The following is a 14,377-nucleotide window of genomic DNA, read 5'->3' as shown; positions in this document are numbered from 1 at the left end:
TGTCAATGGTGCATTTTCTTGCTAATTTCTGGAATTGTATAGTTGCAGTGTCAATGTTTTTGAAAGAGAAGTGTAGTTAACAATTTATTATTTAATCCTATAATAATAATTAAAATAAATGAACAGACAAGGGGCTGCTCTGTTGGTTTCATAAGAAGACTCCATTCACCCACAAATTACAATCATATGATGAGATTCACGTGGATTAGACGTTGAGTATAAAGGGGTCATCTAATTTACGGATAAAATTATTTCACAATATAATTATAAAAGATAAAATAAAATAATATCAAACTGAATAGGATAAAGTAGAATATTGAATAAGATAAAGTGAAATATCTAAAATAAGATTAAGATTAAATTTATATTCTGATTAATCGAAGCTACTTCAACTAAATAAAATATAATTCTAGTTCAAAACTTAATACTTAGGATATGCCACATTATATCACATACCAAAGGATAATAATATTGTTAAATGAATAAAATAGCAAAAGCCTTTTTAATTACTATTTTATAAGAAATATGATAGATAATTTGAGATGAATAGAGATATTAACCGGTAAAATCCAAAACTTAACAATTTATCATTTGTTACTATTAAAAAAATATTATATTGATACAAGTGGGCATTATTTAAATAAGATATTGAAACAAGTGGAAATTTTTTAAAACTAAAAACTATGGGTTGCTATCAGCCTACCAAAACAGAATCTTTGAAAACCACTCGTGGCCTTAATAATATTTTTTCACTTGATATTTATTTATTTAACAATAATTTTCTTTTCTTGAATTTCAACTCTTAGTTTTTATTTGTTTGGCATTGTGGGCGGTGCTTGAAAATTATTGTTATATCAAATAAAAAAAAAATAAATATAGATAACGTTTTTAATAATCAAAATTTTAGCATGGTTAAGGGCATTCGAGATGAAGATTTTAAAATTAATGTTAATTTTTATTAGTTAGCGACTTATTAGTGCTAGTCCATATATAAACCCTTGGATTAAACATCAATAAAATACACCAAAAAACATACTTTATATTACTTCACATCAATTACATTAATTAAGTTTCATACGTTGAACTTGTCATAATTAAATTATTGGAGATAAGGATAAACAAAATTGAACCTAATTTTATAATTAAATTTGAACCAATCTGATTTATGTACACCCTTAATTAGAGATAATTATATAAAGTAATTGAATTAGATTTTGACATATTTTGTTGGGATAAGGGTCTGAAAAATATCTCAATTTTGGTCGGATTTGCTGTTGCGATACTAAACTTTCATAAGGACCTATTACCTCTCTAGGTTATTTAATACCGTATTTTTTACCCCCTGAACTATTTAATAGTGTATTTTAAAGGTATATATGTGCTCACGTGGACACATTACTATTTATAATTTTGCATTATTTTTTATGTCCACGTGGAGAAATATATATGTTTAAAATACGATATTAAATAGTCTAGGGAGGTAATAGGTCCTTATGAAAGTTTAGTATCGCAACAACAAATCCAATCAAAGTTGGGGTATTTTTCATATCATTATATAATGGGACTTCCAATATAAAATAATAAAATAATAGCTTCATAATCCTAATGAAATCGTAATATGTTTATTTTAAAACTATTTACAATGTTCTTTTCATATATATATATATAAAAGAATGATGGATTTTTCTGGTGTATATACTTTTCATTTGTATGATGGGTTTTCAATGAAGTAAAATGACTTGCTCTAAATGCCATGAATCTGTAAATGATTAGTATTCCCCTGGTTGTCATGTTGCATCTTTTTAAAATCAATTTGATAATTTTTTAAAGTTAAATTAAATTATATTAATTTGATAATTTTTAATAAAAAATTTAGATATTAAAAAATTATATGAAAAGTACTATAAATTGAGAGTAATATTTTTAATATCAATATAATGAAAAAATATGTCGTAAAATGTTTGTCAAAATTCTTATCATTTGAATCTAAAAAAAAGATATTGTGACAACTAAATGGGAACGAAGAAAATATAATTTTCCAATTTTTTTTTCACATTAAAAGTTACTAAAAGCACCCATTTTTATAATTGTATAAATCAGATATACTTTGACTATTAATTTAAAAATATCATTTCTATATAATTTTGACTCAAATATACTGACTAGAAATTTCAAAAATATAATTTCTATATAAATTTGACTACAAACTTTTTTAGATATAAATTAAATAAATTACCAAATATCAAATTCTAAACAAATTAGATTTTCCACATCAATTTTAATTTTTTTCAACACTTATCTCTATAATATTAAAAATTATCTAAAAATCATTATTATTTTAGGAATTTAAGATTAAAATTAGTAATTATATTCTTAATATCAAAGAAATAAGTTCTTTCTTTTTTAATATTATTTAATTCTCAAAAAATGTTTGATAATAGGAATAATTTAAATAAATTGTATCATGTAGTTACTATTAAAAAAAACAATGTAATGTATTAAGCTTTCATTTTGTGCTGGATTCGGGGAAAAATCGGATAAAAAAATCTCTTATATTTTTGCGAGAGACCGTTTCTTACTTGAAGATATGACTAGTCATATAACAATAACTTCACCAACAACTTTTAATTATTTTTAATGACCTTAATGAAAAAACTCAAGCCACAATTAATATAGGATAAGGAGTACTGATTGTTAACTTAAAGTTGAATCCTAATCCCATTCGTATTAATTACTAATCCTTCTTCTACGAATTAGATTCTTTACCGGTCTTTTTGTCCCAATGTTTACTCCTACTTAAATTCATACTTATCTTTTCACAATTATACTCCAAAAAACTCAATTAATAAAGAAATCAAAACAATTTATAATTAAAACCAAAACTAACTAAACCATCAATGATCTAGTCAATTAATTATTAATTAGACTTTAAATTGTTTAACTTTTAGAACGATTTAACACCTAGATCCTAGAAGATTAGTTATTAGTTGAATAATTAGGAGATTATTTAGCTTAACTTTTACCATAAACTAATAACAAGTCAACAAAATAAAAATTAACAACAAAATTCTTCAAGATTTTTATTTTCTCTCCCCTTTTATTTTTTAGCACTAATTTACTAGAAAAAATAATTTTGTAATCGTATTAAATATTTATCTATTTTTTTCTAAAATCTTCACTTTTTTGTGGGATATTTTTCTTGTCTTTAATCAAGTTAATAAAGGTCCTACATCCACATAAAAGTGACGTGCCATTTAAGATTAATAATAATTACTATTAGCCTAAAATTAAGGAATATATGTGTCGCATAATATTTTTTGGATAATTATTACTACAAATACTTTTTTTTTAATTAAAATAAAATAAATCCCTGTGCGTAATGAAATAGTTTTCTCTTCTTCTTAGAACTCTTCAACCACCTTCTATATAAAGCTCCTAATAATCTTCACTTATCCTCCTCCTCCTCTTCTCTCTCTATTACTATATAAAACCTATAGATACACCTATAGATACATATATTTTCTATATTCATCGTCGCCATGGCAGTTAACGGTAGTGCTCTTTCTTCCGGTTTGATCGTCAGTTTCGGTGAGATGTTGATCGATTTCGTTCCGACAGTCTCCGGCGTATCCCTGGCCGAGGCTCCCGGATTTTTGAAAGCTCCCGGCGGTGCACCGGCGAACGTCGCCATCGCGGTGACAAGGCTCGGAGGGAAGTCGGCGTTCGTCGGGAAACTCGGCGACGATGAGTTTGGTCACATGCTCGCCGGGATTCTGAAAACGAACGGCGTACAAGCCGACGGAATCAATTTTGACAAGGGCGCCAGGACGGCTTTGGCGTTCGTGACTCTACGCGCCGACGGAGAGCGTGAGTTTATGTTTTACAGAAATCCCAGTGCTGATATGTTGCTCACGCCCGATGAGTTGAATCTTGATCTTATTAGATCTGTAAGTTCCATCGTCATTAAATCTCTAATTAATATTTTTTAATTCCCTCCCAAACTCGCATTGGATTTGATGATTTGTGCGTGTTTCTCACGTGCAATTTCGTAGTTTTGTGATCTTATTTTTGGTTACTGATATGGACGAAGCTGGTGAGTTTTTTGTTGTTGTCTGTTTTTGACTCAACTGTAGTTTAGTTAATTATAATAGTAATTAAAATTGAAAAAGACGTAAAACTTAATTTTATTTTTAGGTGGGTTGGTTGGTGTCCTTTTTTGACTTTACTGTAGTTTTTCTAATTAATTAGAAAATGACATATCATTTATTTGCCTAATTGGATCCAATCCGGAATCCCCCAAGTTACTGAGATCAAGCTCTTCTCTTCATCTTACTAATATGTCACACACATCCATTTCGACTTTTATTTAATAGAATGAAACAATCTATAAATAGTGTGTTCCCTTTATGAGATGGGTTTTGCTTTTGTAAGCAAAAGTTGATCCCTATCCACTTTTTTAAATTTTGTTTGTTTAAAGAGAGACAGCTAGAATTTTGTCAATTAGTAATTCAGTTAGAGCGAAAATTGGGAGAAAGGTAGAGTTTAAAAACCTTAAAGCTAGTTTATTGTGTATTGTGTTGCATGCAATTAAGATGCAGCTGTAAGTGACACGGATTTTTCTTGAAGAGTGGGTGAGTGTTGTCTGTTAGCTTAACCCAACTTTTCCTACCTTTCAGGTGTTGAAATCTCAAAGAGCTATGATTTGTCTCTTTCTCTTCATATCATTATCACTCTTTTGTTTCTATTACCTTATAAATTTAAAATAGTAGATGTTTAGTTCACATGATATTTGCAACAAAACCAAGTTGATTTGTTTGCATTGAAATTAGTTTCATAATTTATAGTATATAGTAGATGTAGAATCCAGTTTGTGTCCTTGTAACTCCGTCACTGTCACGGGCTAGAAGAAGTCATGAAAGTCAAAAAGTGTATAATGACGATATATACTAGGAGGAATAATATAGAGTGTATCGAGATCTTAGAGCAAAGAGAGCACCCAATGTTACCAAAGGGGGTAGGTGGGGAATCATTAATTGTCAGCCCCACATCTAATTATTCAAACTAATTAATTCTCGTTTTGATTATAGTTTATTGTTTGTCTGATTTGTGTAATATAGGCTAAGGTGTTCCACTACGGATCAATTAGTTTGATCGTGGAGCCATGTAGATCAGCACATTTGAAGGCAATGGAAGTAGCAAAGGAGGCAGGGGCATTGCTCTCTTATGACCCAAACCTTCGTTTGCCGCTGTGGTCTTCGGAAGAAGAGGCCAGGAAGCAAATCAAGAGCATCTGGAACTATGCTGATGTGATCAAGGTCAGCGATGTGGAACTCGAATTCCTCACTGGAAGCAACAAGATTGATGATGAATCTGCCATGTCCTTGTGGCATCCTAACTTGAAGCTCCTCTTGGTCACTCTTGGTGAAAAGGGTTGCAATTACTACACCAAGGTATATCTTTGTTTAAAATCATTTTTATACTATCAGGTCGTAATCATTCTTTCGTTTTAGTTATTTTATTTGATTGCTTCTTATTGAATTCACTAGTAGATAGCTGTAAAGTGGTAGGTAAGAACTTAGACGAACCATTATTGTTTAATTTGTAATTAAAGTAAGCCAAGGAGGACCTACAACACTAAAAGTACATTATTTGTGTGCCTAATTTTATTTCTTCCACTTGATCTTAGCCCAAAGGTATTGACATAATTTAAAATATTTTTTACTTTTCGCCGTACTGCTAATTAGTGTGTCCCCTCATGGCTAATAAGGGCCTTTTTTTTTTTTTTTAAATAATTAGAATATGTGATATCAATATACTGACAAGGCTGAATAGTTATTATGTAGTTACTCAATTGTTTAATCTGACTTGGTTCTTTTTTGGGGTGTAGAAATTCCATGGAAGCGTTGGAGGATTCCACGTGAAAACTGTTGACACCACTGGAGCTGGTGATTCTTTTGTTGGTGCCCTTCTAACCAAGATTGTTGATGACCAAGCCATTCTTGAGGTAAAATTTTGTAGTTAATAATTACCTTTTCTTAGTACTAATAATTAAGCGATAACGTGGAGTATAATAATACTAATTTGTGTAAAAAATGCAGGATGAAGCAAGGTTGAAGGAAGTACTAAGGTTTTCATGTGCATGTGGAGCCATCACAACCACCAAGAAAGGAGCAATCCCAGCTCTGCCTACTGAATCTGAAGCCCTCACTTTGCTCAAGGGAGGAGCATAGAAACATCATGTTATCTTTTTAATATTTTTTTCCATTTTCCATCTCCATATATTCCCCCCTCTATGAGTTTTTTTACTTTCAAGCTAGTAGGAAGCCTTTCAATTTTTAGTTTTGGATTTTAATGTTTTGTTGTGATGACGGTCCATCAAGGCACTTAATAAACTAAGCTTTCTTCCTATGGATCTTCTCCTTTAATATGTATTTCATTCCGATATTATATTCTAGGAGACAAATAGTTATTTGCTTTCTCATCAAATCCCAGGAATATTGGGAAGTTTGCTTAAAGTGCTCATGAGTTGGGTCGCTGCTTAAATGTGCAGTAATTGATGAAGGATGCCTAAATGCAAAACTTCTAACTCAATTGTTGTTGAGAGATGGTGCATCAACGCCAAGAAAGTTTGTTCCTTGGTTTGAGGCTACAAGGTAAAATCACAACTGTGGAGTAATGAATCAGTGGTAGTTCTTGTAACAAAACTAGGTTTTACTAGCTCAAAGAACCCAAAATCAGCATGTCCAAGAATGCCTCAATATGTTTTTATGTTGCCATAAGAATAAGAAACTGATGCAATTCTACCCAAGAGGCGAAAAGTAAGCAAGATAAAGGATATCTTATGCAGAATAATGTTTCCTCTACTTACTTAACATATCTGTTGACAATATGAGCGCACTGCAAAAGTAAGCAAGATAAGGAGTATCTTTAAGAGTTAAGCAGAACAATACTTTTTCTACTTACTGAACATATCTTTTGACAGTATGAGAGCACTGATTAAGTACTACACACAAGCACACGTACTTTTAATTAGGAACTTCTTGAAGTTGGTGTTCAACCAAGATCTGGGACAGTAAAATACTCATCTTCATCTGGGATTTCAAATCTGGGCTTCTTGTAAGGCATTTGATATTTGGTTGTCCTGTAAATATTTGTGTTGCTCGACTGAGGTACTGATAGCTCAGGTACTTCAGCTGCTGTTTGTTCACCAAAGAGATCAATGCCTCCTAACCACTCAAATTCACCAAGCTCAAGTAGATCCTTCTGTAAAGATTGAAACAATCATTACATATTAGATGAATAGACAATGACACGGTAAAACTGAATCAAGGGTCACCACAATTTCACATATTAGACTGAACCCTAGGCCAACTTCATATATACATGTAATGGTGTTATAAAATGTCTCCCTATGTATAGAGGAATCTAAGGAAGTCGTCTTTTGCATATTTAAGTGTTTCAAAATTGATAGCTTCTCATCATCTAGAGAAGTCCTCTACACATCAATCCCTCAGCCACCCAAGTGGTAGAAAATAAAGGGTACTTGCAAAATGTAAAAGGAATAAGTTTGTTTTACCTTGTCACTCGACTCATAATCTGGAAATCCTAGTAAATCATCGACAGGCCAAGATGGTGATGTGATACCGGACAATTGCTGTGGAGGCATTTTCAAGCCAACTTGTTGGGAATTCTGCTGAGGTGGTTGTGGCTCCAGTTGGTTTTTTACTGCTTCCTTATTGCAGCTTGAGCTCAAGGCTACACGGATTCCAGTGGCTAAGAAGCGTTGGTGGTTCTTAGCGAGGCTGCTGGCTGAATGAATTGCTTCGTCACAGTCCTTGCAAAAGAGAGCTCTATCCTCAACACAGAAGATGAAGGCTGCTTTATCCTGCATACATGATAGTTCAAGTTAAATGCAAGCAACATTGAAGTCCTCCCAAAGACGGTCATAAAATTTCTGGAAAAGAACATTGATCTTTAACTTTCAATCTTATTTCTCAGGTATGTTTACATCATTTTGACAGGTATAACCATGTTCAGAAAAATCACTTTTAATTCTTGCTTCTTCTCAACAATTTCCAATTTAGAATTATCACTTGACTACAAGGTATAAATTCTATGTGCAATAATATAGACATGAAACTTCATTTGAGGTTTCCGGTCTTTGAAAGGGTTGACACCATCATAGAAGAAACCTTTTGTTTCCAACTTGGAAACTCGGTGGTTAACAAGTCCGCACATCTACTTTTCTCCACTACAACACTAGGGTTAGTTTCCCATCAAGGTAAAACTTGTGACGTGCGTCTACCATACATTCCATGTTGTACTACCTTTGATGTTGAACCAAAGCCTTCTGAAATTGAAAACATAAACTATCCCATATCCATGAAATCATTTACACTATGCCCTATCTACACCTACAACTCTTTTCTTGTTTGAGATACTTATTGGTTATGACATGAGGTTTAAGATGCGCAGTCTGGTAAGCCTCCATTCCTCCCTCTCCCCTATATCTTTAGCTAGAAAAGCAAGAACTTCATTATCATAACCCCCCCCCCCCCCCCTCCCTCAGTGGCAAATTTATATGCTAATTTTGGGGCACCTAAACCCATGGTCTCTCTGTGAAATTAGATATTTTAGGTATACATTTTGTAAAGCTAAATGGTGCACTTGGTTGGTTGAATGCTAAGTTATTTGAATAGAGAACTCGGTATCAATACCCACTTAATACATTTTTTTTATGGTGCACCAATGTTCTAGAACTGAAATCCTAGATCCGCCTTTGCTCCCTCCGCTTTCATTTTATGTCTTGGGTTGACTTATAGAGAAGTTTAAGAAAGTAACCAGAGACTTTTGAATCAAGTGGTCTTAAACTAAAGATCAACATTACACCCTTTAAATACTATGACCTTAAAACATGTCACATGTTGGAATTGAAGATCAGGAACTAAAAAGGTAAGAAGACACAAATTGAAACAGAGGGAGTGATAAATACTAAACATAGAAATGCAAAATTAGTTATGTGAAATGGTAATATTAATAATCTAATCAGAGTCTATTAAAAGGAACATCACAAGTTAACTTTCCATTTATTTATTTTTATGACAAAGGAAACCGCAGTCACTATCCTTAGGGTGCACACATGGTAAAAACCCTACTCCTATGCAATAGCTTGCAAACCACATAGAAGAGGTCACCCGCACTAGGCAAGCCCGGTGCGACGAGCTTGACCAAAAAGGCAAACCGCTTTCGCTGACAAGGGATTTCGAACTTGAGACTTCCAACATGGAAGTCCCAAGCCCAAACCACCGGGGCACCCCGAAGGGTACACAAGTTAACTTTCCATTAATCAAGGACCAACACAACTACCAGATTGAAATATTAGTAACACAATCTAGACTAAAAACAAATTATTCCATGAACAGGGCAACAAAAAAAAGAAGAAGATCCCTTACTTGGCAAATATCACAAGGAGGAAGCTTGTTAGATAGGCACTGAAGATGAAGCCTTTGATGCTTACTTGCTAATTTATTAGCAGCATGAACTTCAATATCACATTTTGCACACAAAGCAGCCTCATCAGCACAGCAAATCACAGTAGCTTGAGCTTTCTCACACACATCACACTGGATCTTCATCTTTTATTACTCAACTCTTGCCTCCTAACACTAATTCAAGACATACCCTTTTGAGTTTCACACAAGAAAAAGAGGAAAAATAGTGTCTTAAAGCTTTTTGGGAGAGATGTCAGAACTTTTCAAGATTTGAAAAATACCCAAACTCTGATATGCCAAAATGGTCAGTCAGACAAAAAAAAGACCTGCAGAAATCAAGAAAACCCAAAGCAGGTGGTTAGTCCAATGTAATAAAAATGAAAACTTTCAATCAAAAACAGAAAAATGTGGTCTTTGTAATGAGAAAAATGGGAGGAGAAAGAAGAAGAATACAGAGAATGAAATGAGTGGAAGAGGGAGATTTGTGTGGATAAAAGAATAGGATTTGCGTATAAAATACTTGATGAGTATTGAGACAGCACAGTATTAGCAGGGCTCCACTTTCTTCCCTTTTGTGTGGCTGTTGGATTGCCGTTAATATTAGTGGCTATGAATATTTGGGTATTATTTATTTCTACTCCCCTTTCGTGGACGGTGGCTGTTGGTGGGAGTTTGAAATACCAGATTCACACGCATCTACCTCAATATATCAATGATATTTTTTGAGTCAGAGACGGAGATAGAATTTGAAGTTTATAGATTTGAGAAGGTGTTTAATTTATTGATAGTTGGAGTGGGGTGATAAGAATCTGTTATCGAGATTTAAAAGATTAGTCTTATAGAGAAATTATCAATCAATATTCGCATGTTCTGAGAGATGAGGATGCATAGATGGATGTGTAGGCATACTAGAAGAGACAAGATTATGACTTGAGATATATGGGGCATGTGGCAGTAGCCTTTATCATTGACAAGATGCAAAAAGTGAGACTAAAACGATTTGAACATGTGAAGAGGAAGAGCGTGTAAGTGCCTCGATGAGGCTGCAAGAGTTGGCAGTTATAGGATTAAGGAGAAATAGAGGTAGACCGAGAAAATATTAGGAGACAAAATTGAATATGACATGATATATTTTAACTCAATGATAATATAACTCTAAATAGGAAGGCATGAAGGTGTAAGATTTACGATAGACAATTAGTAAATAGCAGAGTGTTTTCTCTCTTCTCAATAGTTGAGCAAAGTCCTAATCTGGAGTATCTACAATTCTACATGTTCTATTATTATTGTGCTAATATTATCGTATTCTTAGTTCTATTATTATTATTATTATTATTATTTCTTCTATTATTATTATTTTTACAATTTTTAATGGTAAATACTTTCCTTTTTTCAATATTTTGAGGTTTTCATTTTTAAGTTAATACCACTCAAATTTGTTGCGGACTTTACTACTAGAACCTCAAATGGAAAAGTTTCATTAAGGAGGACTAAATTAATAAATTTTATCTTAATTAGTCGAGGAAAGACACGAATTCGGGTTCAATTTGCATATATTAATTCCATTCCAATTTTAATTTTTTTAAAGAAAAGATATTAAAAAAACTACATATTCGAATTACTTAAATATATTGAAAATTTTATGTGATATAGACCAAAAAAATATTTTGTACAAATATATAGAGAAGAAGTGTAAAGATTCAATGATCAAAGTTAAGGCAATGCCTCTATATTTATATAGCCGCAATTTGGAGTTCAAATAGTGCAAGAAATGTCCGTCTGAAAAATGATGCCGTTATTTAAAAGCCGATATATATAAACTCATAAACGATAAAGATTATAAAATTCGATTTTCATTTCTCTCCGTTTTTTTTCTTTTTATTTTTTTATTCACACCAAACTTAAACACAACAATAAATAGGGACGGTGGGAGTTCAAATCATTTTATGTATGTGGGGTGACAAGTTATGAATGATGAGTTGTACGTTGCTAGATTCAAGTGTCACTTTCACTTTCAATATTGGTGTTTTAATACTTAGTACATTGGCTAAACGGTCAAGATCATTCTTGAATTATTGTTTTTCATGGTCCAGATGATCCAATTTCTGTGGTTCCAAATTATCCTACACACAATATTATCTTTTGCGTTATTAATCCTGTAAGGGCTTGTTTGAATTGACTTAAAAAAATAGTTTTTAAGTCAAAAATAAAAAGTCAAACTGAAATGACTTTTAAGTCAAAAAAAAATGTAGGGGAGACCTACTTTTGATTTCTGACTTATTTTAAGTCATTTTTTTACTTTGCCAAACACTTCGTAACTTATTTTAAGTTATTTTTTATATTTGTCAAACACTTTCAGAAGTAAAAAACTGACTTAGAGCCCGTTTGAATTGACTTAAAAAAAGTAGTTTTTAAGTTAGAAATAAAAAGTCAAACTAAAATGATTTTTAAGTCAAAAAATAAAAAGTAGGGGGAAACCTACTTTTGGTTTTTGACTTATTTTAAGTCATTTTTTTACCTTGTCAAACACTTCGTAACTTATTTTAAGTCATTTTCGACTTATTTTAAGTTATTTTTATAATTATCAAACAATTCCAGAAGTAAAAAATTGACTTAAAAGTATGTTTGACCAACTTTTAAGTCAATCCAAACAACCTCTTAAAAGTAGGTTTGACCAACTTTTAAGTCAATCCAAACGGGCTCTAACTCCTCTTTTGATTCCACGTGTTTAATTGGAATGAAAAAGACGATACAAATTCAATCGTCAATATTTTCAATACTCTTCATATCGTAGCTATATTTAATTGAATGCGGAGATTATATATGCGAATATGTACTAAAAGAAAGGAAAATTATATGAAATAACAAACTATTAATTCAAATTAAATGTTATAGTCATGCTTTCTTTTATTTGTAATTTGCAGCAAACATTCAATATTTTTTGTCATCCTATTTGAATACCGAAATATACAAATAAACTCATTCGGTAAACATATGTGTTATACAAAAAATTAATTGTAGTACCCATTTTTTTTTATTTTTTTTGATGACAAGGGAAACCTGCAGCCGCTATCCTTTGGGTGCGCACATGGTAAAACCCCCGCTCCTATGCAATAGCTCGCAAACCACATAGGAGAGGTAACCTGCACTAGACAAGCCCGGTGCGACGAGCTCGACCCAGAAGGCAAATCCCTTGCTTTCGCTGGCAAGGGATTTCGAACTTGAGACCTCCAACATGGAAATCCCAAGCCCAAACCACTGGGCCACCTCGAAGGGTAATTGTAGTACCCATTTGTATACCAAAATATACAAATAGACTCATTCAGTATACGTATGTGTTGTATCTATGTAGTAATTTTGTTTATATACAATTACTGTGTTTTAGTTTGTATACCGAAATATACAAATACAGATTTTTATGTATATGCATATCGAAATATACAAATTAATAGTCATAGCAAACATAAAGTTTGTTACGGTCACTATCATGCATTATTATGGATAAACACTACTAATCATCCAATTAAAACTAAACATAAATTTCAGTCTCTTATTAGGGGTTACAATAATGTAATACATGACTAATTTATACTTTTGGCTTAAGCAAATTTGTAAAAACTTTTATTCACTTTTATGAGTAAAAAAAAAGAAAAATCATACGTTTAAGCCAAGCTGACGTATACCGAAGTTGCAACACCGAGCGCGTAAGCACCAATCGCCGCCGCAATCAATTCTTTCCCAGGCTTTACCACCGCACCAACGCCAGCAATCCCCAATGCACCTACCGGAACCCTCTTCAACAGCTCTTTCCCTGCACACGAAACGACAGCGTCCGCAAATACCTCCACTGAAAACTCCTTAAACTCCTTGTTCCCAAGCACAATTTCACTCTCCTTTTCGCCTGATCGGCGCTTTGACACGATTTTGAAGGCCTTATCGACTTGTAATTGGTTCGGAGGCGATTTAACCCAATTGGTTATGAGAGGGACGGAGGGATAGAGAGAAGCGTGTAGGCGTTCCATGGCGGAGAAAAGCTGGTAGGGTTTGACTCCGGCGAAAGCGTGCTGTGATAGGGAGAGACAATCATCGTAGACTGAGTCACATGCCGAGTTGAATTCGGATGAATTTTGGAGTGAATTGCTAACTCGCTTAGAAGCTGAGAGCCCCATAGCTGTAAGTTAATTTTGTTCTTCTTCTCTCTGCTTCAGATATTTTGGTGCTATCAGAAGTTTTGACCCGAATTTCTCATGGGTCAGATACAACCATATCCGGCCCATAAATAGGATATCCATGTCCGGGGACCGGGGTAAGTGTACAGATAGCCGAGTATTTAAGATATAGCCAAAATTTCAAATTTTTTTGCACTTTTAAGCACTTTAAAATAACTTCATACGTGTGACTATGAAGTTTTATACGCGTTTGAAGTTTAGCTTATCAAAGGCTTTTATTAGATCAAACTTTCGCCATTTTTATATGAGGTTATAAGATTATCGACAAGAGAAAAATGGGTGACATGAAATTTAGGCATCATGTCATGTCCCTCAAAATATCTTTTTTCCTTTGGTCCCGATTTTCGGGTTAAAAAAAACATGCTAAATAGTGCTGACAAATAATTTGTACCAGATTTCAAGCTAAAACTTTGAAAAATGTTGCTAGCTAGATTTGAATCCACGCGCCTACTAGTTTTTGAACCCCTATAACCGCCCAAGCCCGCTCACTTGTGTTGAGGGGCTCAATATTGAATATATGGACATAAAATACATATTTGATTCTATACATTGTATAATTTTTTGATTCAGGAGTTCAGATAAAAACTCTCAACTCCAAGTAGATCTATCCCTGCCTCTAGTACGAAATATGAAAAAAGTAATAAATATCAAATAACT

General features: G+C 32.9%; 3 protein-coding genes across 3 annotated transcripts; 1 reads left to right on the top strand and 2 right to left on the bottom strand.

Annotated features, from left to right (window-relative positions):
* Positions 1–3,402: 3,402 nt before the first annotated feature.
* Positions 3,403–6,408, top strand: LOC125807372 (fructokinase). The gene is made up of 4 exons (XM_049487070.1): positions 3,403–3,947; positions 5,118–5,450; positions 5,888–6,004; positions 6,099–6,408. Exons 1-4 carry the CDS (start codon positions 3,540–3,542, stop codon positions 6,228–6,230), a joined length of 990 nt encoding a protein of 329 aa, XP_049343027.1. The 5' UTR covers positions 3,403–3,539; the 3' UTR covers positions 6,231–6,408.
* Positions 6,409–6,819: 411 nt separating this feature from the next.
* LOC125807810 (B-box zinc finger protein 24-like) lies at positions 6,820–9,954 on the bottom strand. The gene is made up of 4 exons (XM_049487542.1): positions 9,773–9,954; positions 9,453–9,665; positions 7,577–7,885; positions 6,820–7,263 (listed from the first exon to the last, which is right to left on the bottom strand). The coding sequence occupies exons 2-4, from the start codon at positions 9,633–9,635 to the stop codon at positions 7,054–7,056; spliced, it is 702 nt and encodes a 233-aa protein (XP_049343499.1). The 5' UTR covers positions 9,636–9,665; positions 9,773–9,954; the 3' UTR covers positions 6,820–7,053.
* A 3,058-nt stretch (positions 9,955–13,012) lies between these two features.
* On the bottom strand, positions 13,013–13,764 carry LOC125807761 (uncharacterized). The gene has a single exon (XM_049487498.1). The coding sequence runs from the start codon at positions 13,658–13,660 to the stop codon at positions 13,154–13,156; it is 507 nt and encodes a 168-aa protein (XP_049343455.1). The 5' UTR covers positions 13,661–13,764; the 3' UTR covers positions 13,013–13,153.
* Between the last annotated feature and the right edge of the window lie 613 nt (positions 13,765–14,377).

Source organism: Solanum verrucosum, unplaced genomic scaffold (assembly GCF_900185275.1).
Source record: "Solanum verrucosum unplaced genomic scaffold, falcon-dt-bn FXZP01000183.1, whole genome shotgun sequence".
Lineage (NCBI taxonomy): Eukaryota > Viridiplantae > Streptophyta > Magnoliopsida > Solanales > Solanaceae > Solanum > Solanum verrucosum.
Note: the sequence above shows the minus strand (reverse complement) of the source record. Positions and strands in the feature narration are given on the sequence as shown.